Here is a 26881-nt window from a genome sequence, read left to right as displayed (position 1 = left end):
TGAACCGGATCCAAACCAGAATTTTGGTCTAATAAGGGTTGGTAGGGAATCTATGTGTTTTGGGTTTAATCTTGTAATTTTTTATTTTATTTTATTCTGTCTTGTTTTGGGTTAGATATGTAGGAGGGTTCTGTTTAGTAGTTTTCCAGTCTGAGTAGAGTTCTATTTTTTTTTATTTTTCTATATATATATATGATTATGCATTGATTAGATTTAGAGCTGAAAAAGAATACAGGTTTGTTTGATCTGTTACTGTCATGCAACTGTAGCCATGTGACTTTCTTATCTTTCTCCCCTATCAGGTACTACTACTCTTCTGCTTTCCCTCTTCCTTTCCTTCTTCTTCCCTGTTCTGTTTCTGGGTGTCACTTGCAGCCCTACGTGGTTAGATCAATCTTATTCGGTCCTTCCTCCTCTCTCAGATTCTGGGAGTAAACTTCCTCCCCTAGGGCGATTCAAACCCTAGGAGCTCAGATCCAACAACTTCCTCTGCTGTGAGATCCCACAGGAAACCCAGGTCTGGTCAGAAGCTTATCACCTGCCCTGATTTCAGACCATTCTAGTTCCTTCACTGCTTGTTCTTCAAACTTAGGGTTTGCCATATTTGGAAGGACTAGTAACACAGATCTTGTCCTAAAATCTCAAGTTGAACGAATTTCTAACGAGAAAGATTTTATCTTCGAATCATGACTGGCTTTACCACTGGTTTTTCTGTTTTAATGTGAGGAAGAAGACACCAAGTCTTCATAATTACAAGGTCAGGTTCTTTCATGATTATTCAAAAGCCCTTTGCCTTCATAAGTCAATTGTGTTTTATCCCCAATCTCAATCAAATTCCAGAAATGTCCTTCTCAAAACTTAATTACCTTTTCATCCCAGGATCCTTTTATGGGTCTTAATTGTGCTGATAAAATTACAAAATTGCCACTAGCCTTCTAATTGAGTCATTTATCATTTGGGTGGGTCCATAGCAACCTAAAAGGAGGATTTTGGAACCTAGGGTTACATTAGTAAAAGCGACCATAAACAATAAAATTAAAAGATAAATGACTTACAGAAGATCTGCTAAAAGACTTGCTGAAATGGCTACAACGAGAAATTTATTTCTTCTTTACATATCTATAAATTACTACTTTCACATTCCTCCAAATAATTAGCATGGCATCAGAAGTATATATCCAGGTGAGGCATGTTTAGCTGATACTGGATAGACAATCAAAATAAGACTATCCTCATTAAACCTTGAGTCTAAACTATTATGAGAGACAAAATTACAAAAAAAAAAAAAAAAACTAAAAAGTGCATTGCCATTGATAATCTGTACCCAATTAGCATGAGAGTGAAAAATGATATCAATTCAGAAAACTGAATAAAAACACCCAATTTAGAAATTGAAATTCATGTAGAATATTATACAATTATTAGCCAAAAATAAGGGTAAGGAATTTTATTGAAAATTGTATGCCCAATTATGTTATCATTTTCCTTTTAACAACTCCAAATCATCTTAAAAAAAACATTCTACATAAGATTATGATGTCATGAATTACCAAAATAAACATATAAATTATCTACAAAAAATGAAAAATGAAAAAGTACAGAATCAAAGATATTTTTCAATTTGATTTTTACTATTTTAATGTCCTTGAGAAATTGCCTCTTACCCACTGCCAAGACAGACATCATCTATCAGGTCCTGGATAGCCAAGTTGCCCAGGAGTTGCATAGTTTATGCTTTAGCTCCAACAGATGTGACGGCCTCATTGAAGCCATGGGGATAAGTGATCTGATGAACCTTCTAACGACTTCTTACTTTCAAACTATGATGCACTATGTAACCTAGTGCTCTCATGTATGATGTATCATGCATGAGTTCCCCCCACCCCTATTTTTAACTATGATATAACACATTATCTATCAACTTGTCTAGCATTTCATGGAATCAAAACCTAGAGCTTAAATAATTGGCATGTCCATGATTTGATACCTTACCATTACTTTCTATCACTGAAAGTTTGGTCTCAGTCCTGTGCTTCTTAATATATACTCCATCACTCTGTCAGACCCATAATCTTAAGGATTTCACCCTTGGTACAACTGAGCTAAAGCACAGTCCCTCTTCAGCTACATGGTGTTGCTCCTATTGTTTCTGCTTGGCGAATTAGGTGGAGACAAATTGCAGATGTTATAACATTTGTGGGAGTGAAACGACAATTAAGGAATTGTTCACCTGGTTGAGAAAGCTCACAAGTGCCTGAATCATCTAGGGGATGAAATTTCCTCGATAATATACTACAGGCTACAGCCAGGAAAATCAAGAATGCATATTAAGCATGAAGATTAAAGGATATACATGGAAGAATGGAGTGGAATATAAGCTGAATAGTGAGGTGAAATCTGGGTGTCAGAAGCATGGTTCGAGGAATCATGATCAGATCAGCAGAATCTGCCAGATTTGAATCGGAAATGACCGTCCCCAATCCTGATCCTACCCACTTCAAGTCGCCCTCTGCCTGCCGATCCAGCAATAAAATCTTCCAATGTCATCTTCTTCCGCCTGTTAATATTACGTATTCTTCAGATTCGAGTTCAGTCGTGAATTCATTCTTGTGAAGAGAAGAAAAAAAGAAGGACGAGAAGTAAGATCAAAAGAGTCTGAGGCCTAGCATACAGGTGCTTTGAAGGCCATGGTTGATCAGAGTTCACAAAGGTTGGAGTCACAGTAATGGAGTTAAGAGAGGCTCTTCTGAGATGATTGAGCAGAGCAAGGAAGTAGTGATGCTTTGCTCCGTATCTTTTATAATGGAGTAGGTGAATGGGTGGATTTGAGAGGCCACTTTGGTGCATGTGTCACGAGTTTGAAGCTTCGGGTGTTGACGCGGTGCAATAATGAAGTAACATGAATAGGTTTGAATGATCTGGAACCAAAAAAATGGTTTGTGACTGGAAAACTTTTACTGCTGTAGGAATCATCAACACATCACACATGTAGCAAATGCAGCAGCTGGTGGTGGGTGACAGGCAGAGCATTGCCAAAAACCTGCAGGCAAAATGCTGGAGCCATAGACGGGAGAGGGGAGAGTGGGAGCGAGAGAGAGAAAGAGGGGGTAAGGGGGGGCTGCTGCTGCAGCCACAGCTACGCTGCTGTGGACATGAACAAGATTTTTGCTCAAAGAAGAAATCTGGACCCCAAATTTGAGTAGAAACCGAGATGAAACCCACAGCACTCTTCGTCCTCGGAACACCTAGTTTCAAGGATTCAAGTACAACGTCCGAAGGACAGAGGACTTCATGCTGGGGCTGTTGTTATCTCTACTTCACGTCCAGCAGGTTGAATACCAACATCATAAGATAGGCATGGGGGCTGCTGGCCCTGGTTAAAACTACGGATTGTGCTAGGAAGGCATTGGAAATGCTCATTGTGGCGATGCTGAGTGAGATTCCGGCAACGGAGTCGCTGACGCTTGGGGTGTTGATGAACACTAATGGGCTGGTGAAAGTTATTATTCTCAGCATTGACAAGGAGATGAAGGGAGAGGGGGAGGGGGAGAGCCGGAGAATTCAGACTTGCCCCTATTTTAAAATTATTTCCAGGACGATTCTTCAGCCAATCCGAACAAGTGGATCGTTTTGAAGTAATTGGCCGATTCTGGCCAATTCATCCCAATCCGGATTGGAATCGGCAAAGGCCAATCTGGGATGCAATTCCAATCTCTTGAACCATGGTCAAGGTGGTACTGTTAGGGACAATTCTGATCCATTCCTTCTGGTTCATATGGTGACTGAGGAAGATTTCTCTGTATGGACTATTTTTAATCCCTGGACACGATGTTTACCCACACATTGAATAATAATTACTAACCTGACTAACTGGCAAATTTTCAAACGAGGCTGATGCAGCCAGCCAACCCAAATACCAGATTAGGAATCAAAGATTACATTGACTGCTCCAAAGGCCCAGATCTGAAATATTTTTCTGACAAACCGGAGGGTAAAAGCTTGCTGGTTTGAATATTCTAGCAGCATGTGATGGGGAAGAAAAAGATAAGAGACAGGAGGGCTGTTTTGGGACTGGGAACAGTAGCTGTGAACAGTAACATAGAACAAAAGGAGAAGAGACAAGGGAGAGGAGGTCAAGAAGGGAGAAAAAACTGGCCACCTATGCAATTACCTAATCAAAAAAAATTTAATTCATTCTATTCCATAGTTGGCGGGGTTGTTACATATTTATAAGAAAAACAAAAGAAAGACTCCTAAATCTAAAACTTAGGTAGGTAGACCAACTTAACTAACAAGAACTTTAAAATACTCAACGAGTTAGAAGGGGAAACTTCTGACTTCCCTATGCTGGCCTATATTTACTCAAACTCCCTAACCCAAACTTTTTTTTTGATTCCCCCCATTAAAGTAAACGTCCACCTCTCTCTCTCTCTCTCCCTCCCTCCCTCCCTCCCTCCCTCCCATGTCTCTGTATGCTTTTGTTAGCAGATTTGAATTAGAGAATAATTGCTCAAGTGATCAATATGATCAACCAAGCCTTGTATTTATAATAAAAGGGATTACATACTAATGACCAAAATACCCCTAGTACAGACGACTTAACGAGGAGGTACAGATAAAGTAAAAATACAATTCTAAAATGACCAGAATACCCCCACGGTATTCTGGTGTATATAATTCAACACTCCCCTTTAAGTTGGTGCAAATATGTCAATCATGCCCAACTTGACTAAATTAGGATGGAACAATTTTCCAGACAATCCCTTGGTGAAAATATCAGCAATCAGATCAGTAGACTTCACAAAGGGAACACAAATCAACCCTTCTTTCAATTTCTCTTTAATGAAATGCTTGTCCACTTCAACATGCTTAGTGCGATCATGTTGTACTGGGTTGTGTGCAATGCTAATTGCAGCCTTGTTGTCACAGTACAACATCATAGGAAGATGAACAGGAACACTAAGGTCTTGTAGCAAGCCTTTTAGCCAATGTAACTCACAAATGCCTTGTGCCATAGCATGAAACTCTGCTTCAGCACCAGAACGAGCCACCACATTCTGCTTCTTGCTACGCCAAGTAACAAGATTGCCACCTACAAAAAAACAATACCCAGAGATAGACTTCCGATCTGTAGAACCAGCCCAATTAGCATCAGTATATGCTTCTATCCATAGGTGACCGTGAGGAGACAGAAGAATGCCTTTTCCAGGGGCTGCCTTCAAGTAGTGAAGAATCTGAAGAACAACCTCCATATGAGAATAATAGGGGTCATGCATAAACTGACTCAGTACTCACAGCAACAGCAATGTCAGGATGTGTGTGTGAGAGATAAATCAGCTTCCCCACCAGTCTTTGGTACCGGCCTTTATCAACAGGTTCACCCTCCTTTTCTTTGAGACGGACAGTAGCCTCCATAGGAGTATTTGAAGGGTGACATCTTGACAAACCAGTTTCAGCCAACAAATCTAGGACATACTTCCTTTGGGAGAGAAAGATGCCTTTAGAAGATCTGGCAACCTCAATCCCAAGAAAGTACCGTAGCTTCCCTAGATCTTTAATCTCAAACGCCTGCCCAAGAAATTTCTTCAACCACCTGATCTCATCACCATCGTTGCCAGTAACCACAATGTCATCAACATAGACTATAAGAACAGTGAGTTTTTCACCAACCTTCTTTATAAAGAGAGTGTGATCAGCATTACTTCGCTTATAGCCCACAGAAATCATGGCCTTGTGAAATCGGCCAAACCATGCTCGAGGTGACTGCTTCAGCCCATAAAGTGCTCACTTCAATTTGCACACTTTACCTTGATTACTGTCACAAAAAAAACCCTGGTAGAATATCCATGTACACCTCCTCACCAAGTTCTCCATTTAGGAAGGCATTCTTCACATCTAGCTATTGTAGATCCCATCCAAGATTGACTACACAAGACAGCAAAACCCGGACAGTATTCAACTTTGCAACAGATGCAAAGGTCCCCTGGTAGTCAATCTCATATGTCAGAGTGAAGCCCTTAGCAACCAGATGTGCCTTATATCGATCCACAGACCCATCAAGCTTCTGTTTGACCATAAACACCCATTTACATCCCACTGATTTTTCCCTGGAAGAAGGGCTACAATATCCTAAGTACTATTTTTTTTTCAATGCTCTCATTTCTTCCAACATTGCTGCCTTCCACTTTCCATCTGTATAAGCTTCCTACCAATTTTTAGGAATGGAAACAGAAGAAAGAGAGGACACAAATGCATGAAAAGATGGAGAAAGAGAACTATAAAAGCGAGAAATGGGATGCTGGGTGCAAGTCCTAGTACCTTTGCGATGAGCAATAGGTAGGTCGGAAGAAGAGGTCTTACCAGGAGGAGAAGGATCTGGATCTTGAGCTGGCAACTGGATAGGTATTGGTGCTACAGTGGATTGAAGTTGCCCTCTTTTGGAACATCCCTTTTTATAGGTGATGATGTTGGAGTTGTCAATTCTATTCTGAAATTCACTGATGGTTCTCTGAACTGGAGTGAACTCCCCTGACTAGGAACATTACCACCATTATTTTCTACAAGCACCCCCTGTAAAGGAATCCTTTCGGATGAAGGGGCAGCATCCAAAGGAGATGAGAGAGGAGAAACTTCAAGGGAAGGAAACACAAACACTTCTTCACTAGAACTAGAACTCTCCCCCTAAAGATGTGGGGATGAATAATAGGAAAGACTTTCATGATAGACGACATCCATACTGACCAGAGTACGACAGGAAGGGGGATGGTAACACTTATAACCTTTCTGGGTTGGAGAGTAACCCAAAAAAAAAAAAAACTTAACCCGCGAGGTTCAAGTTTACCAGGAGATCTCGTATCCCTGGCATAACACACACAACCAAACACATAGGGAGCAACCACAAAGGGGGAACTCCCATGTAAAATCCCAGCCGGACTACGGGAGTCAAGAACACGGGAAGGCAACCGATTGATGAGATAGGTTGTAGTGAGAATAGCATCCCCCCAATATTGGGAGGGAACATAGTGTGAAAACATTAACGCCCTGGCCACTTCCAACAAGTGGTGGTTCTTCCTTTTAGCCACACCATAACTAGTCTGGTGAACAATCCCATGATCAACAAAATATTTTTGAAATTGAGTTTCCCTATACTCAGTGCCATTATCACTTCGCAACACTTTGAGAGTAGCCTAAAACTGAGTTTGGACCATTTTATGCAAGTGCTGAAAACAAGAGAAAACTCAACTTTTGGTGTGCATAAGATAAACCCACGTGTGTCTGGAATGACAATCGATAAAGGAAACAAACCATCGGTAACCAGAAAGTGAAGTCTTATGACTAGGGCCCCAAACATCAGAATGCACCAAATGAAAAAGTGAAGAACTCCTTTTATTTGAAACTAAATAAGTTGAACGTGTCTGTTTGGCTAGAACACAAGCCTCACAAAAAAATTCAGTTTTATCACATTTTTTTACCAAAGTAGGAAATAAAATTGCTAAAATTCCTAATGGAGGATGACCTAATCTAGAGTGGCATTGATAAATTTCAAAAGAGACTAAGGAGTTCTGGTGGGGAGAAGGTAATGGTGGTGGAGTGAGACGACCATCATCAAGCAGGTACAAGCCACCGTGCACTTTACCCAATCCAATCGTCCTCCCAGAGGCCAGATCCTGAAAAACACAATGGGAAGGAAAAAAAGTTACTTTGCAGTTAAGATCACAAGTAATACTACTAATGGAAAGAACGTTAGTAGTAAAATTAGGAATATGCAAAACAGAAGACAAAGGAAGAGAAGAAGTACAGTTGATGATTCCTTTTCCAAAGATGGAAGAAAGGGAACCATCAGCTACCCTGACTTTGTCTTTCCCAGAAGTGGGAGAATAGCGATGGAAAAGGCTAGAGGACCCGGTCATGTGATCTGTAGCTCCAGAATCAATGATCCAAGGATGGGAAGCTACAGAAGCACAATGACCACCAAATGAAATACCTGACTAAGCAAAGTTTGAACCTGAAGAGGTAGGGGAATTGGCAATAGCTGATGTAGTAGAAGTAGCAGCAGCGGAAGACTTTAGCACACGTAGGAATATCTGTAGATCCTCCTGGGATAGACCAGTGTCAGTAGGGGGGTTGGTAGCAACAGACTCAGAGTGATGGGCCTTCTTGTTTGGTTTCTTCTTGGCAGCCCGTTTGGCTTTAAAGTCTGGCTTGCCATGAAGTTTCCAACACATTTCTTTGGTGTGGTAGGGCTTATTACAGTGCTCACAAGTGACAATGCCCTTAGTAGAATCAGCAGAAGAGGAGTTTTCAGCAGTGACAGAGATGGCAGTGGAAGCAGTCTGGAGTACGGATCTCTCAGTAGGTGGAGGATGGAGCATAACATCCCTACGGTTTTCTTCAGAGGAGACCAAGGCATAGGATTGTTCAAGTGTGGGAAAAGGAGAGTGTCCCAACACTTGAACCCGAATCTGATCATAATCCACATTAAATCCATCCAAGAAGTCATAGACCCATATCTTGTCAACATGCTTCTTGTATGAGGCAATATCATCGGGAGTGGAGGGACGGTAATCAGAAAAATGATCCACTATTGCCAGAGGCTGCGAAGAGTAGCATAGTACTTGGAGACAGATAACTCCCCCCGACTGGTATGAAGGATTATCTTCCGGAGTTCATAAACCTGCGCATCATTACCAAGCTGTCCATATGTTTCCTTGTAGGCAGACCAGATCTGGGCAGCTGTATCAAGGAGTAGAAATCCACTAGCAAGGTCTGATTGCATCGAGCCAATCAAATAAGACATTAGAATACCATTATTGGAGATCACTTGTTCAGAAGAGAACCAGGTTCAGTTGGCCTAACAACAATACCATCAATATGGCTAGTAAGCCCATGGCCAACAATGGCAAAGTAGGTAGAGCGATACCATATCAGGTAATTGCTCCCATCCAGTTTGATAGGATTAGGGAGAAGGTCACAGGTGTCATGCCTACCATACCCATTAGCAGCAGAAGTGCCAGTAGAGACCTCAGAGTCACCCATTATGCAGCGGAAAAACCCAAATCGCAGAGAAGGGCTATTATGATGAGAAACCCAATAAAAACTCCAAGATAAGGGCTGAAAATTGGAAGGAAGACCTCTTTAAATAGAAGAAGAGTTGTCTCCAAAAAACAGCAGCAACTGACAGTGAAATCCTCCAGATCGACTTTTTCAGGGTTTTGAAAAAAACCCTGATTTTGGTGAAATCGATGGAGGGCAGATTGCAATAAAAAAATCACCAGAAGGAGCTGAAACTTGGATCGAGTGTGCTTCTAATAGTACTGAAGTACCCTTCCAAAAATCAGCAGCAACAGAGAAGTATAAACCCAAGATCGATATTTGCAGGGTTTTGAAAAAAACCAAAGATGAGAGCAAAATCGATCAGAGAGAGAAGCCACAGTATGGCTGGAGATAGAACCTTGTCCAACATAAATCAGTTGCAGTTCTTGAGCTTCAATAATGTGGAGAGATCCTTTGGCAGATTAGGTGAATCAGTCCAAAAACTTGAAGTCTTCAAATATCACAGGCAGTGTACAAGCTCCTATCGATCTGAAATTTTTTTTATAACATGAATGAGGTGATAGAGGGCAGCAACTGAATCTGTAGATCACCTCATCAGTGCTGCCCTAGTGGGAAGATGAAGAACAAAGGGCAAGAGAGGGGAAGAAGAGCTCGAGAATGAAAGAAAGAGAGGGGAAATCGAGAATGGAAGGAGAAGGGACTGCCCTAATTCGAAACCTGCTCTGATGCCATGTTAGCAGATCTGAATTAGAGATTAATTGCTTGAGTGATCAATATGATCAACCAAGCCTTGTATTTATAATAAAAGGGATTACATACTAATGACCAAAATACCACTAGTACAGCCGACTTAACTAGGAGGTACAGATCAAGTAAAAATACAACTCTAAAAAGACCAGAATACCCCACGGTATTCTGGTATACATAATTCAACAGCTTTCCTATAGCAGAGTAATAAGATGGGAGATTGATAGAGAGAGAGAGAGAGGGACACTCAAAGAGAGACATCGAGATCTGGAACACCAAAATGGGTTCGACTTCGCAGGAGCAGAGGTTAGATTTCAATCCAGAATATGTCCCCAAAACTATCACCAGTTCTCTTTAAAAGCTCTTGACAATCGGAGATGTTTCTGAGGGGTTATCAAAAATCAACAAGTATGTAAAGATGTTAGAAGATGAAATGAGGAAGATTGACGCCTTCAAACGTGAGCTTCCTCTCTGCATGCTTTTGTTAAATGATGGTGAGTATCTTCTTTTGATTGGTGGTGGAGAGAGAGAGAGAGACAGCAGGGGAGAGATATAGAGGGGGGCTGCGGGAGGGTTAGTATCTTTTCAGTTGCTGCTGCAGCAGACTTCATCTCTGTCAATATCTTTCGAATTTGTGATCTTGCCTTGTCAATGAGAAGCTATTGGCCATTGAATGCCAGTGCAGCCGAGCAACGTCTACTTGGAGACCCTGGGCGGGGATATTTTAGGGGTGTCATTAGGGAGCATGGTTCAAAATTTCCCGATATATCGCTGAAATTTCGTAAATTTCACCACTACCGAGACGAGATGGGCTTCTGAAATGAAAAATGTTCAAATTTTGTGAAATTTCGGTATATTTCGGCATGTCACCGAAATATCGCCAAAACTGCTACATTCCTATGCACGTGACTCTTTAAACTTAAGTATAAAAGCAACATCTCGCTGGTCTCGGTCGAAATTTTGACCGAGACCTTGCAGAGAGTGCTTTTGTTGCTTTTTTTTTGTCTTCCAAGCCATTCTTTGTGGGGGAACGACTTGTTCTTCATCATTTTCGATGGATTGTCGCCAAAAACACGTCGGAAACACCTCCTAGCACATTTGTGCAAGGCTTTTTCACTGTCTCAGGTAAATTTTTTTTCTCTAAAACTATTTTTTTGAAAATACTATGTTCAATACTTGTTGGATTGAGTATTGAACTATTGACTATTATGGAGTTTATGAGTAATAACTTATGAACTTATGCACTTATGACTTTATGAGTAACTAAAGGCTACATTTGCCTTTATTTTTGTTTCATTATTTTGTTTAAATTTCTTGTTATGTCTTTTAGTACTTAAACAATGTGTATTTAACTAATACAATATGGTAAAATTAACTCTTTAAGACTTCAATATGGTAAAATTAACTCTTTAGGACTTTGGGTATTCTAGCTTTGTATTTACCCTTTTTTTTTTTGCAATAAATTTGGTTATAAATTAAAAAAAGATCCTTAGGACTTTGAAACACCATCCAAATAGAAAATTTAAGAACAAACAACTCCCCGCCGCACCCACACCCACTTCAAAAATTTTATTTTGAATCCCTTTCAAGGTTTGGCAACAGCGCTAGGAAACTGAGTACTTGACCAGGTTAATCATCTACAAATTGAAATTTTTGGATAATCACTGGCATCTATCTTCAAAATAAAAATTGAGGTTCCTAGAAGTCTAGAACATGTGCTAGTTATGGTTTGGTTAGTTGTTTATTGTTTGACTGTACTAAAGATGACTATGTATGATTAGTATAATGAGTTTAAGATTTTCTAATCATATAAAGGGCAAAAAGAGGAACCTTCTATTTTTCACATAAGAGCTTCCCTTTGTGAGAGGTATTATAGTTTACAGATCAGTGTTTAACATGCTAGACAGAAAGACTTAAAACGGAAATATTATTACTTGGATGTTGATGTTTATTTCAGGTGGTAGTTTAGGCAACATTTAGACACCTGTGGGCAAGACAAACCATTGACAAATTAAGAGAGATCCAATAGTGGCGGCCTTTATGGGCGTACAAAGTAATGCATGCCAATGCACGAGAGGGTTTAATTAGGCCATGAAATTTGACATGTGGCTAATCCAGACCATGTCCTCCATATCCAATGGCGGCAATGGCCACTATCACCTTTCCACGTGGTGCGCTGGACAAGTTATTCTTTCCATGCCCATCAGAAGAGGGGCATTTTTGCTATCTTTTTATAGGTTGGCCTGCCATAATCCATGTCAGGGCTAGCTTGTATGCATAGGTGGAGACTACTTTTGTGTATAGTGTTTGCTTCTTTATTTTGTCTCTATTAGATAAATTTAATTATTACAGAAGATAATATTTAGAAAACACATCATATTATTGACATGAATGAACTATTTGAGAATTGAGATTCATTTAGGCGTCGCCTTCTTGGTGTCGATTTGATGTTCAAGCCCCCTGCAACGGCTTGGGTCACCACTTGGTAAACTCCAATTGGGGCTGAAACTTGACATATGAGCAGCAAAGCAGGAGACTTTGGGTATTATCATAGTTATCAAGGCGTCGCCTTGGCGTCCAGGCTCCTTGGGCGCCTTGCCATCATGGCGGTGCCGCCTTGCTTTTTTACCCCCTAAAACACCATGGTCACCTTCCCACCTTGATAACTATGGGTATTATTGTCCACAAATTTTCAGCCCCATCCAACCAGCCACGTGACAGACATAGGCATGCGGACCAGAAATCTGTTTCTAGTCCACCAATCCAGGAACCCTGTTCCAAGATATAACCAACTTTGCACCTTTCATTTCTTGTATAAATAATATGACAAAAGGAGCCACCTTCAACGTATACCTCCTACCACCTAATTCTTAGCATTCCACACCATGAAGATGGCTGCAGCATGCATTCATAACAAAATTAGTTCACACATAAAGTCAACATAAGTGCTGCCCTAACTTCTTCAAGAAACTGACTTCAGCAAAGGATCACAAGAACTGCCCTCTCACCCCTCACATGAAGTGCACCAATCAACTACCTTTTTATCTGATGAATTTATCCACTGTTCAATGTTTACCCTGTCCCAAGATAACCAACTTTGAACCTTTCATTTCTTGTATAAATAATATGAAAGAAGGAACCACCTTCAAACATATACCTCCTACCACCTAATTCTTAGTATTCCACCCCATGAAGCTGACTGCAGCACGCATTCATAACAAAATTAGTTCACTCATAAAGTCAACAAAAGTGCTGCCCTAACTTCTTCAAGAAACTAACTTCAGAAAAGTATCACAAGAACTGCCCTCTCACCCCTCACATGAAGTGAACCAATAGACGTTTTTATCTGATGATTTATCCAATGTTCAATGTTTCTTTAGAACTGCCTAAGGTTCTAACTTTGGTAGTCACTCAATTGGCCTGAGATGGCACTAATGCATCACATTAAGACAGTTTCCTACATATTACTGTTGCAGAAGCAAGGTTGCACTCAATAGCTGTCCAAAAATCATCTCAAGGACTATCGATCAGTGATAACTGACTCTTCCAAATGAAGGCTCCGAATCAAACTGAACCATGCTTCCTACTAACCTCAATTGACTCATCAGCTTCTTCACAAGTGCTGCATTTAGGCATTGTTTCTCCCACCATGTGCAAATCCTCTTCAAACTGAGGATTTACAGACGCTCTGATGCAGTCTCAAGTTTCAACCCCTATCAGTTGTCAAGACACCCCTACGCAACAAGAGGTGCCTTGAGGCCCAAGGTGACCATTTTAAACCAGGGGGAAAAATCCTACCAGCCGCCTTATGTGTCTCAAGGTTCCCAGACCTAAAATCCAGTCTTTGGCCCTCCATATGTTATGAATCTTATGCATTTCTCATCTCTACCTTTTGAACAGTACCTTCACAACAGAAGCCTATGCAAGATGTGACCAGAGTCTGAATGTGTCTTCCTCAGCACCGAGTCCATGTTTGGGGATTTCCACAAATTTCTCCACAATAAATCCACTCGGAACTGCTTTACTCCGCATAGCTTCCTCACAACCAACTCTAAACTCAAGTAGACGCTTCACAACTTTCCTTATATCTCGTTTGTCATATGATTTCTAAAACATGCTTTGTGGCCCATGTACAATTGTGATACAAGTGCCCCCTTACCTTCATGATTCTTCCTTATTTTGGAACGGTAGGATTTCTGCTTCCCAATACCAAAGCCCATTCTCCTAACATACTCATTGTACAACTGAAACACCTCATCCTCGTTGGCGAGCGCTATACCAACCTACGGAACCCTGGAGGGATTCGATGTTGAACCTTGGCCGTTACCATTTTATTTTTTTTTTTTATATAGGCCGTTACCAATGTTGGGTGACCTAAATTCAACACGATCATCATTGGTGCCCCTCATGACAATCATGATCTCCACCTGATCACTCCTGTCATATTCCATAATCTCTCCCTTCAAAGCTCCCACTTCTTTGGTCTTCTTCCTCATTGTTTTTGTGTACTCCAAAACTGAAGATATTTGTTTACCCCTACGATGGGGTAAATATTTTGCTCTCCTCTACCTTTTCAACATTTCATCCTTCAACAACAAAGAATCTCACCTTCATCCAGAAGCTCAACTCCAATTTCTCCAACAGTTCATCCCCTCATGGTTATCAAGGCAGCAAGGTGTGCGCCTAGGTGCCCAAGGCAACCAAGGAGCTTGGACGCCTAAGCGACACCTTGATAACTATGCATCCCCTTCCTTAGCTCCCTCACCAACAAGCCCCCAATTAATGTGTCATTTCCCAAATCACCTTTTCCTGATGTCCCTCACCAAAGCGCTCAGTTATTATGTCATTTGCAACAACTATGGGGTCATCCACAATTAAACTCTTTGCAGTACCATAGTTGTCAAGGCCTCGACACCTTGGACTCCTTGGTCGCCTTGTTGGTGTTGCGTCTGGACCCCCTCCAACACCTTGGGTCACCTATACGCCATGACAACTATGATTTGCACCCACATCTTGCAGCTCTGAGCACTGAACTTTGATAAAGAAGAACCACTTTTGGTCTTTCTATAACCAAAATGCCTATTTCAGTATACAACTCGTACTTATTTAATGAATCATGGAATACTGGAATCCACAACTTGATTGCTGTGATGGAGAACAGCCTAGGTCCACTTTCTAGGGCTAAACTGAGCAAGAGTTGGTGGGAAAAGGGATACGACTGATTGGGATTTAGAAGAATAGAACAGCTTAAGGAACAAATGAAAACCAATGTACTGTTATGGGCAGGCAACAGTAACTGTAAACATCACATTACCACAATAACAGCAACTATTTGGAAATCACAATCCATATTGACATGATGCAAACAAAAGATCCAAAAATTAAGTCAGAAAACTGAAATTTCTTAAGGCTCCGTCTGGTTACAAGTAAAAGGAGGGGAAGGGAAGTGAAATTGATTTAAAAAAGAAGAAAGAAACTTTTGTAATCATTACCTAACATGATTGTGTAACTTACTTAAAATTCTAACCATATTCGGTAATTTTACTTTTCGGATGTAAGTTTCATTGGGAAAATTTGTTGTTGCCGTGTGGTGACAAATGTAATGTAACCATGTTTCTCATTCTCCCGTGTGGAAGAGTGATGTAGCAAATCCGACCATTAGATATCTAGGAAATGGTCTGGATTAGTCACATGTCGAATTTCAGCCTCAAATTCAATCTCTTCCCCTTCCATGTAATGGCAAACCCTCCCATGTATGTCCATGCACCCCTTATAGTCTCGTGCACCCTCTTTGAAGTCCTGAATTTTTAATGGTTTGTTCTCTAATGTGTACAATTCTGGTTGAGCTGAAACTTGATACATGGTTACAAAAGTCAAATGTCACCGACATGGTAACAAGTTAATCCTATTTTTATTCTACTTTTCAAATTCAAGGGTTTTGATTGCAAAGTAAAGTAAAATTCCATAACCAAATTTGGAATGAGTTGGAGTTAGTGACACAGTCATGTTAGGTAATGATTACAAAAATTCCTTTTTTGGATTGGATTTAATTTCACTCCCTTATCTTTATTTCCCTTGCAACCAGACAGAGCCTAAGAGATTTGGGAAAAGGAGGAAATTGTTTCCATGGCCACCATTTTGACCCACGTGAACAAATGATGGAGCAATTCCGACCGTTGGATAGAGAGGATATGCTCTGGATCAGTCATCTGTCAAACTTCATACTCAAATTCAATCAAATACTCTCCCATGTATGTCTATGCACGTGTACGGTACTCTAATACTACTATGCACTTTTCCATAGTCCAGGAAATTTTCAAAGCTCTATTTGCCACTCGGTAAACTCCGTTTGGACCAAAAGTGGACAAGTGACTAAGCGAGTAGGGGACTAAAGGGTCTACCCGTCCACAAAATTTAGGCCAATCTGATTTGCCAAGTGATGATTTTTAGGGCTGTTGAGAAAAGGATTCTTAAACGGCTGAGTAGGAAAACAGTCCCCTAGTTAGAGAGTGAGTCATATTTTTAGGAGTCTTTTATTTCTCTTAATATATAATGTAATTCCCCATCATTGGAGATAACGAAGAATGAATTGACATTTGAGTTTGTGTGTGTATGCACTCCTCCTCCCCCCCCCCCCTCTTCTCTCTCTCTTCTTCTTCTCCACGGTTTCTTCTCTTTCCCCCTTGCAACTCTGATTTCTTCCAAGCTTCTCTTTTCTCCTTTCTGGTCCCCCATTAAATTTTAATTCCAAAATTCCATAAATTCGTGTAGAATGCCAACCCTATTTATAAATACCAAATGAAGCGACTTTAGGATTCCTAAAACAAATAAACAACTATCTTTTCAAGTTACAAAAATAAAAGTTAACTTAAACTGATCAAATACTTGTTGTAACTCCAAACAACATAAACTACTAACTAACAATACAACAACAATAAACTCAGCCTTATCCCAACTTAATGGGGTCGGCTACATGGATCCAAACAAAACAAAGTATAGTTTTAACCCCCAAAAAAAAAAGTGGAAAGAGATGAGAGAACGATGGGAAATAAATAGAGAAATGAAAGATGAAAGATGAAACATAGTAAGACGAAAGAGGCATAGCCCAATTCGTCAGGAGAATCTCAGCTAAATGGGGTCTGCGACATGGATCATAGACCTTCAGTAGGCTCTGTCTGAGGTCATACTTGGAACAAGCCCTAGCCTATGCATGTCCTTCTCACCACTTCTCCTCTCCTATGGTCATTTAGGTCTGCCCCTAGCTCTTTTAGCTCCTTCAATCGGAATCATATCACTCCTCCTTACTGGGGCGTCACTAGGCCTCCGTTGAATATGACCATACCACCTTAAACAACTCTGTCAGAGTTTGTCATCGATCGGGGCTACTCCCAAGTCTGATTTAATAAGTTCATTTCGTACTTAATCCTTCCTTGTTTTTCTACATATCCATCTTAACATCCTCATCTCTGTTACACAAAGCTTATCAATATGACACTTTTCAACGGCCCAACATTCTGCCCCATACATCATGGCCAGTCGAACAAACAACCCTATAAAATTTTCCTTTAAGCTTTAAAGGAAAACACTGGTCACACAACACTCCGAACGCACCTCTCCACTTCATCCATCCCACTTTAATTCTCTGTGAAACATCATCCTCTATGTCACCTTCTTTATTTATGATAGACCCCAGATATCTAAAATAGTCACTTTGCGATATCATGCTCTTCGTTGATGATATCGTTTTAGTAGATGAGACAAAAGAAGGGATTAACGGTAAGTTAGAGCTTTGGAGAACAACCTTGGAAACAAGAGGCCTTAAGATTAGTAGAACGAAGATGAAGTATCATCAAAAACAATAAGACATAACATACTTCGCTAATAAGGACTTTCTCTAGACTAAACCAATGATCAAGGATTTGGTGCAAACACTGATTTTGACCAGCCAAAGAAATCAAGATTTCCAAGGTTTCGACCATATCTCTGTCGAAACCTAGTACTTTCTCCAGGCCAACTCGAAACCTTGGTTTCGTGGCCCAAAAGTTATTTTTTTGCCCTGATTCTTGTTGTGCTGCTTACTTTAGACATTTTGAACTCAATCCATGCATTAGTTTCACATAGAGAACACTCAAAATAATACTTGTGGTTTTGACCCGAGTTTGATAGTGTATACTGTTCTTGGACATGGTATCAATAAGATTTGACTGGAACATAACTCTTTCAAAATTGCTTAAATTTGATTTATATTGAAGGAGTTGTGTTCCTGACAAGCCGTATTTGGTGTGCGTGAATGTTGTCAAAATCGCTCTGAATGAAAATATTTTTTTAGATATCAAAACAAATGAATATTTTACCACTCTTTTGGTTTTTAGCAATGTTTTACCATATTAATATTTATGGAATTTTTTGATTTGAGAAAACCCCCAGCATTAGAAAGTTGAAAATTTCACCTATCGTCGAAAATCCTGTTTTTGTTCTTAAACTGGGGGTTAACTTTTTATCCTTTTAGAATTTGATTTTTTAAATATTTTTATTGGATTCACATAGGGGGTATTTGCTTATTTATGAATAAAATCTTAAGTAAATGAAAAAATAAATATAATGACATAAATAAGTTCCTATCCTGATTTTGAACCAGGTGTCTTCAAGTTTCGATGGGGATAAGTGAATTTATATAGGTGTTCAAGTCGAAACTTGCGAAATTACCGAAATGTGGCCGAAATAGTGTTGAAACCATGTGAAACCCATCAAAACCTGGTCGAATATAGATTCGACCCTTATCTCGTCTCGATAGGCATTGAAACCGAGAGAACTCGGTCGAAACCTTCTTCTTCCATGTACTAAACTAACTTACTTAACAACACATGAGACCTATATAATTTTATGGGAAAAAGATTTTTGTCGGGAGTGTGGCCTAGCACTCCCATAAGTCTATCTCTCTCATCCCCATGTGAAAAGACACCTCTACCCCCTTGTTTTAAAGAGGAGAGAGACAGACACATGAGAGTGTTGGCGTAGGCCACACTCCCATACAGAAAACTGCTTCCCTAATTTTTATATACTTAATCTCGTGTATAGAATAAAACCCTAAATATGGGCTTATATAAGAGGCACATCACATCAATAAACCCAAAAATAAGAAACCAAAGATATATTGAACGCAACCATGGGCCAAAATAAAGTCCTTTGAGGCCTAATTGGCCCAATTGGACAATCATTACTGCATCAATTCCCCCTTGTTTGAAAAAACTCACCCTCAAGTTTTGGAGAACGGGAGGATCATCACCACTCGATTAGCGTCGTCGAACACTTGCTTTGATTTGATGGCAATCCAAAGCTGCTCATAAATCAGCAACAGTCCGCTTCCGGACGTCCAAGATATATGGAGGAAGAAGAAAATCAACTGTCTCGATCTCCTTACAAGGCCTAATGGCATCCCTCCATGATGTAGATAGGTCATCTAAAGGGTTTAATTTATTGAAAATAAGCTTTGGTTGGGTCATATTTGTATCGGGACTTTGATCCTATGGGTTTACTTTGTAATTGGCCAATTTAATGAGTCTAAAATATGGGTAAAAAGTAGGAAAATGGGATTTACTTCGTCAGTTTAGTTAGAGTCCTGTTTTGAGTCTATTTCCTTTATTATTTCACTTTCCTAGTCAATTCAGGATGCTTTATTAGTTAAGGATAGGGTTAGGCCTTTCCTTTTTAGACTCTGAGTTTATTTTTATGTATTCTATATAAATTTGTAAGGGAGGCCAGCATTGTACACGATTTTGATTAATGAAATATTGGCTTGAGCCTTTGTGAAAACCCTAAGATAGGATGGGTGAGATACCCAGGCTGAGATAGCCAACCCCACCTTTCCTCATTCCCTTCCCCATCCCCTTCCATCGGTTCTTTAATCCAAAACCTAATTTCGTTCAAATCGATCTCAAGAGTGCTACAAGTTGCTGGGATTTCTTTCAAGAGTTTGTTCTCATCAATTTCTTGAAGATTACTACATCAAGATCATTGCTGCCAGGGTACATCTCCATCAACCGAATCAGCAGGGGCAATCCAAACATCGATATAGGAGAATCTAGGGTTTCTCAAAACCCAAAGTACTGTTTGATCTCTGTTTCTCTCTATTCTGATCGGCTCCTCTTTATTCTGGAGATTATTTGTTCTTGATTGCTGCTTCAACAGGTTATTACTTGGTGGGATTATTTCTTTTGGTTATCTTTTGGGATCTCATCATTCTTCTCCAACCAATTTTTGAGATACCATTGTTCTCTTGGGAATCCCATTGCTCTCTTTCTTATTCTTTGGAGATTTTCTATTTGATCTTGCCTGGGATTAGACCTATTCTGGTTCTAGTCTATTACATTACTCCGATTGGAAACTGTTCTCTGGGCTCTAAATCTTCCATCGGACCGTCAATTAATTCCACTTGTGGCTGCACCGTTGGTATCACTTCCACTGGCTTTAAAGAGCTATCACGTTGCAACCCTTTCAAGACAATAGTGTGTTGTAAATGGGAGGTCTTTAACATACATGAGTTCCCTTCACGATCAAGGACAAACTTCCGTTTTCCATCCATGATTGACCAACTATGATGACATTTTGGCATGACATCTTGTGGCTGCACTGTTGGTGTCGCTTCAACCGGCATTAAAGAGCTATCATGCTGCAACTTTCAAGACAATAGTGTGCCATAGAAGGGAGGGCTTTAACATATATGAGTTCCCTTCACGATCAAGGACAGAATTCCGTTTTCCATCCATGACTGACCAACTATGATGACATGCTTGGAAGAAGGAAACACATGAAATCTAGCACAATGAAAGTAGGAAGAAACTAAAATATTGGATGAAAACATCATTGTCAGATTCAATGATAATCTCATCCGTCTTAGACATCCCTACTAGAGACTGTGAAATGAAATTTTCACTTCTCCCTTCATCTATGAATAAAATAACACTTCTTATATTGGACAAGTGAAGTCTAGTCTTGAAAATAAAGATATCCATTGCCATGTTAGGCTCTAATGCCAAATAATGCAGATCGATCAAAGGATCTGATGGTAGTGGGTTTTCTTTTAAAATGGAAGGGAAGAGACTGCTAGCAATGGAGCCACAAGGATGGAGAAGAAAGGGAAAGGTAGAAGTTATGGGGAAGAGAGAGAGAATTACCTCAATATTAACTAAATCAAACTAATTTTCCATTCCAAAATTTCATAAATACATGTAGAATTACAACTCTATTTATAAATACCAAATGAACTGACTTTAGGACTCCTAAACCAAATAAACAACTATCCCTTCAAGTTACCTAAATAAAAATTAACTTAAACTGATCAAATACCTGCTATAAAGGACTTCCAACAACATAAACTACTGACCAACAATAAGACATAAAAAACTTAACTAATAAGGCCCTAATCCTAGACTAAACTAACTTACTTAACAACACATGGGACCCACACAATCTTATCTATATACTTAATCCCGTGTACAAAATAAGACCCCAAATATGGGTTTATAAAAGAGGCCCATTACACCAATAAACTCGAAAATAAGAAGTCCAAGGTCCATAAAACCCAACCATGGGCCAAAATAAAGTCTTCCGAGGCATGATTGACCCAATTGGACAATCATAACTACATCACCCCAATGCCAAATTGACATGCCTGCCCTCTTTGGTTTTACTACACACCATTAACAATTTGGTTCCTCCATGGGTAGTTCACATACATCCCTCGAGGTTTTTTTATGGATCCAACATGCATTGGTTACTGATATTACAGATTCATGGATTCCTGGGTTTTGGATTTCCTTTTTCCTTTTTGTCCATTTTGGTATGGCATAAATGAAAGACTAGCATACTCTACGCACATATTTTTTCCCCTATAGAAAGTTTCAAGGCAGACAAAATAAATCATTCAAGTTTATGCAGTTTCCTATGGGAGTAAGTAAAATGAATATGATACCCAAACATCTCAATTTTAACATCAAATACTATACCCTGACGAGTCCCCATATGCATGGTTTCTAAGCCCATTAGTATAACTCCCTGGCATGCTACAAAATTAAATCATGCTTAACAATCAATGAAATTAACAAACCCCTCCACTTAACAGGTCCTTCAGTTATTGCAAGTCCTCTCCAAGATGCAGGACGTTGATGACTTGGCTTACCAGTCTCAATTCTAGCTTAATAAGTCAATGATGTAAGTACCTCGAAACAGATCAGATGAAATGAAATAAAATAAACTTTACATGACTCAATGAAGTTAGTGGTTGGTTTAAAAGGTGACATTGTTGTTAGAAGAAAAAGTTCTTAGTTTTTTCACAGGACAATGAAACAGGAATAATTCATCTCTCCAAATATTTGATTGAAGGGTATGGAGACTAGATATATATTCGGCTTCCACCTAAAAAACCAAGAAACATAAAATGTCTTTACGTTGAAGACAGTGGAAGGAAGTGCCCAGGAAAATCATGAATCAATACAGTTAAAGACCATTCTAAATGAAATCAGCAATCCAGTCAAGCTCCAAGGAGACTGAAATTATGCCAATAAGGTAGCACCCATATCACCTCGAATCCCTCATTCATGAAAGGAATAAATACATAAGAGTACATCCATTCTGTTACGAAGACACCTTAGAACTTGTGTGAGTTAGTTTATCAAATCATGACAATTTCAACTAAGCTCTAGGCATCTGCATAGATCAGATCACAATGCACAAAATTGAATAAGACTTGTGTTAGGTAGTATAGGATCAAATCATGAACACCTAAACCATGCTCTCTCTAGGCATATCCAAGTTAAAGGACTTCCTCCAAACTGGAATTCTTGAGTTGTTTGTTTGCTCCCATTTAGGTTGAATAAAAACATCTTTCCCCACCCTTAATTTTGTTATTTATTCATTGAGATTGTTAGAATGTTGGAGTGCATTTATTAGTTCAAGATGGAGTTTCCTTTTGATATATGTACACTCCAACTTGAGGGGGAGTGTTGGAATATATACACCAGAATACCGTGGGGGTATTCTGGCCCTTTTGGGGTAGTTTAATTATTATTTCATTAGGTATAGCCTTGTCTCTTATAGAGTCGGCTAGTGTAGGGGTATTTTTGCCCCCTTTGTAATTTTCCCTTTATTAAAAATAAAGGGCTTGTCTGATCAATTAGATCATTCAAGCCATTCACTCAAATCGTGTTTTGCTAACAGAGATACTGCAGATCTCAATGATTACTGGCCAACACCATTATCTGATCTTCTTCTATCTCTTCTTTTTGAGCAATTTCTACTGACTGTGAATGTATAAATAAATTAAAAAAAGAATCTAGCTCTTGCAACAACTAATTGTAACAATATTTGTCTACTGTGAAAACTATGAGTGAAAGAACAATAAAAAAGTCTCACTATGTCATACTATCATTATACTAGTTGCCGCATACTATAACCATATTCCCCCAACAAATGAGCATCTCCCCTTATTAAGGAACTAACTGAGAAAGAGAGACACAAAATGCAGCCATCATTTTTTAGAGTAGACTAACAAATCATTTTAATCATGCATCATATCAGCTATATAGCAATAATAAACTTTCAACGCCAATAACCACTAAATATAAAAGAAACCAAATATATAAAATAAAATGAGTAGGAACCTGGGATAAGGATTTCCTTTCACCATTTTCTGCCCATACTTACGCCACCTGTAGCCATCACTTGAGATCCCCACGTCACCAGCTGCTTGAACAACAATCTTAGGCTCCTTGATTGTTTTAAGTACAGGACCTGAATAGGTTACATTGTTGTCCTTCATCCTGAAAACCAAGAAACAGAAAGAGAAAAAAAAAAACATAAATATATTAATAGCAGGAAATTTTCAACAACGTCATTCTACTTTATTCTTGCCTTCGCTTTGGTTCTGGTTCATCACCATTTTCTCCCTCAGCTTTAGTTTCAGCACCTGTGCCAGAAGCATCTGAGCTATGTCGTTTCTGTTCAGGTGTTGGCAGTGTTGGTTGACTAGGTTCTCCCCTTGATGTAGATGGCTCATAATCATCAAGTCTTTTGACTGGATGATCTATAGTTTCAGTTTCTACAATAGGCCCAGCAGATGACACAAGCCTCCTTGTTTTAGTGCACCTAATCTTTCGAGGTGGCTCATGGTTATGCCGACCTTTATAGATAATTTCAGTCACACGGCCAGTGTGATCACAACGCTCAACCTTCTTCTTAGCATGGCAATCAGAAAATGTGCATTTGTAATAGCTTCGAGAACTCTCAGTGCTCTTGACCTGCTTCTGCCCATACTTTCGCCAGTTGTACCCATCACTGGTGGGTGTCTTTGCAACAACTAGAGCTGATTTATTTTTCTCGTCAGAGGAATTCTGCTGCTCCACTTCTGGTGTAGAGATACTATTTTCTTGAGGAACTGGTGCCAGTCCTTGTTGTTGTGTTGTGGAACTCTGTGGAGATGATGTGGATTGTGTACGAGAAACAGGTGATAACTCTGATGAAGGTGATGCATACTCAATCTGAAGCTGCTTCTGTGCCTGAGCTTGAGCAGCCTGAGCTGTCACACTTGCCAAGGCTTCCTGATGAGACATCCCAAATTGCCCCTAAAAAGGAGGAAAGATAATAAACAGAAAGAAAATATCAACTTATACTGATGCAATCATATCCAGTGGTTGTCCTACCAACATAGTCCTATGGCTGGAGCATCATAGTCTGGTACAGAATCAAACAGTAATTAGGAAAAATATATTTAGATTTTAGAACTACATCTTTTACTGGATCTATATTTTTAGCCTAATCTAAGTGGCATAATAATTTTCTCATCAGATTTCACAGACCACATTAAGGCTCTCCATATCATCCACATTGTCTGTGACTCAAGCTACAAAGGCAGTAAAACAAAACAATCTACAATTACAATAACACCTAAGAGACTTCAACATGTAAATAATCATTCAACGCCTGAAGTTTAAAAATAAAAATAAACAATTAGGATTCAAACACAAGAATCAGTGAAACCACCTGGGTAGATGGTAACAGTATCCTATAAAATCTACACCCAACTCTACAATATGATCTGCAATAAATCATAACACATAACCATTCTGAATACAATCATCCCCATCTGTGAACAAAGCTAAATTTGAGAATAAGAATAGAACATCCTCTGTGCGATCAGAATCTCCTATTTCCTTGAATTATTGGAGTGAAAAAAGAAGGGAAAAGGAAAAGGAAGATATCTGCATCAAATCTCTAATCATATTGAACTTAAGCCACCACGGCAGACTTGGATCAAACATTAAAATTCATTAACACCTGGGGTCCCGGGGCTATTTGGAGTATAAAGAACATAATCAAACACTGACCATGTAAAATATTTTACTCTTGCATACCAAATATCAACAAGTGTAAATCACTGTGTTTGTGCAGAATACTTCTCAGATAGTGACTAATGGCAAAAACTCAATAACATAAACCAGTCGGATTTTTAAGAATTTATTTACATCAAAGCTCAATGAACAGTAACCGATGAGAGGGGACACATGTTCAGGCGAGCAAACAGAGGGGAAACCAAAGACAAGTCAAACCACTCTACCAACTTCTTAATGGTAAAAGTTAAAAAAATAATAAAAATAAAACTAAACAAGCCATAACCAATTTATCAGTCCAAATTGCACGAGACTGTAATAAACCATACTCAATTCAAGAAGGAAAAAAAAAAATCCCACCTCTACTGGCTCACGCACACAAGGTCAGATAACCGATAAAATCACAGACTAGAAAACTATTCGCAACTAAAACTAAACTACAGAACTGGATAGAACAACAGAATTAGGAGACAATTGGCACTGGAAAAGCAGACAAACCTTGAATCCGGAGGGGTCGAAGGATGTCAGTGGGCAAACCATTGGATACCCAGTCGGATCAGTAGAAACAGTTGGCTTCACATCGACTCCCTCAGAAAGAGGGTTGGTCGAATTCGCTCCCGGAGAAGCAATCGCCCCAGCAAGCAACTGAGAGAAAGAACAGCAATCGGAATCATGATCATTGCCCGAAGGAGGAGGAGGCACCACTAGGGTTTCTGCAGGAGAAGTAGTCTGGTCTCTGAACTCCGGTTCGACCGGAGGAGGATCAGGTTCAATTACAGAAGCCACAGAGCTATGTAACTCTGGAAGAGGTTTCTCCTGTTCTGCATCTTCTTCTATCTTCTCAATTGCTACTTCTGTTTTTTTATTGTCTTCTACTACCTTGGGAGCTTTGATTCCCTGGTTGTTGTTGTTGTTGTTGTCTGCCATGAAAGATTGAAAGCTCTGCAGTTGCAGTGAACAAAAATGGGTTTCGGACGGTTTTTATGTCCGAAACGGGTTGCGTGCATGAAAATCGGTTTTGTTGCGGGCTTCCGGGAGAAGAGATTGTGAGGGGGGAGAGAGAGAGAGAGAGGGGTTTTGCGGTTTTAAAAAGCATAAATGGGGGAAGGACTGAAGAGATAGCTTCTTTTTTGACTAATATTGACCAGGTTGTTCCACTGCTGTTACCGACGCCGTTACTTTTCTCCTCTTCACTTTTTATTTTATTTTATTTTTTTAAATCTACTTTTCTTATGGAGCGGAGAATCACCGCGCCAGGATATTGAGATGATAACGTATGATATCTAACGGCACAGTTAGACAGTCTGTTACTGGCTTTGACTCGAACATAGTAATAGATTATTGTTCATGATTTTTCATCTTGTCCATCAAGAGCATTGTCAGAAGTTCATGAATCAAATCATATCATCACTAGTTTACCCCCCAAAAAAAAATCAGATCATCACTACAGGCTTATAAGTTATAACATGGAGGAAATTTTGGAAATTTTTACCAAAAAAAAATATAATTTTTATCAAATTAAAATTCATTTGTATATATTGTATTTTTTTTTTTTCGTAAGAATTATATATATTGTATGGGAGAAAGAACGCTACCTAGGTGTATGCGGTGCGTTGCCCCTGTGATACAAAGGCAAAGCAAAATGATCATCACGCCCCTATGGAAAAGTGGAGTTTCTTGGGGGCATGGCAGCCATT

The 26881-nt window shown here is 39.5% G+C and overlaps 1 protein-coding gene across 2 annotated transcripts in view; it reads right to left on the bottom strand.

The window, feature by feature from the left end:
• LOC122650123 (probable WRKY transcription factor 32) overlaps positions 1–26265 on the bottom strand; it is a 29112-nt gene extending 2847 nt beyond the window's left edge. The window contains exons 1-3 of one of the 2 annotated variants that reach the window (XM_043843438.1): positions 25683–26265; positions 23710–24395; positions 23460–23618 (exon numbers count right to left, since the gene is read on the bottom strand). In XM_043843438.1, coding sequence (XP_043699373.1) covers positions 23460–23618; positions 23710–24395; positions 25683–26111 — 1274 coding nt within the window. In that variant the 5' untranslated portion in view covers positions 26112–26265. Of the gene's footprint in view, positions 1–23459; positions 23619–23709; positions 24420–25682 lie in introns of both variants that reach the window. The other variant, XM_043843437.1, reaches the window with a different exon arrangement.
• Between the last annotated feature and the right edge of the window lie 616 nt (positions 26266–26881).

This window comes from Telopea speciosissima, chromosome 2 (assembly GCF_018873765.1).
Source record: "Telopea speciosissima isolate NSW1024214 ecotype Mountain lineage chromosome 2, Tspe_v1, whole genome shotgun sequence".
Lineage (NCBI taxonomy): Eukaryota > Viridiplantae > Streptophyta > Magnoliopsida > Proteales > Proteaceae > Telopea > Telopea speciosissima.
This window is presented reverse-complemented; position numbering and strand designations above follow the sequence as displayed.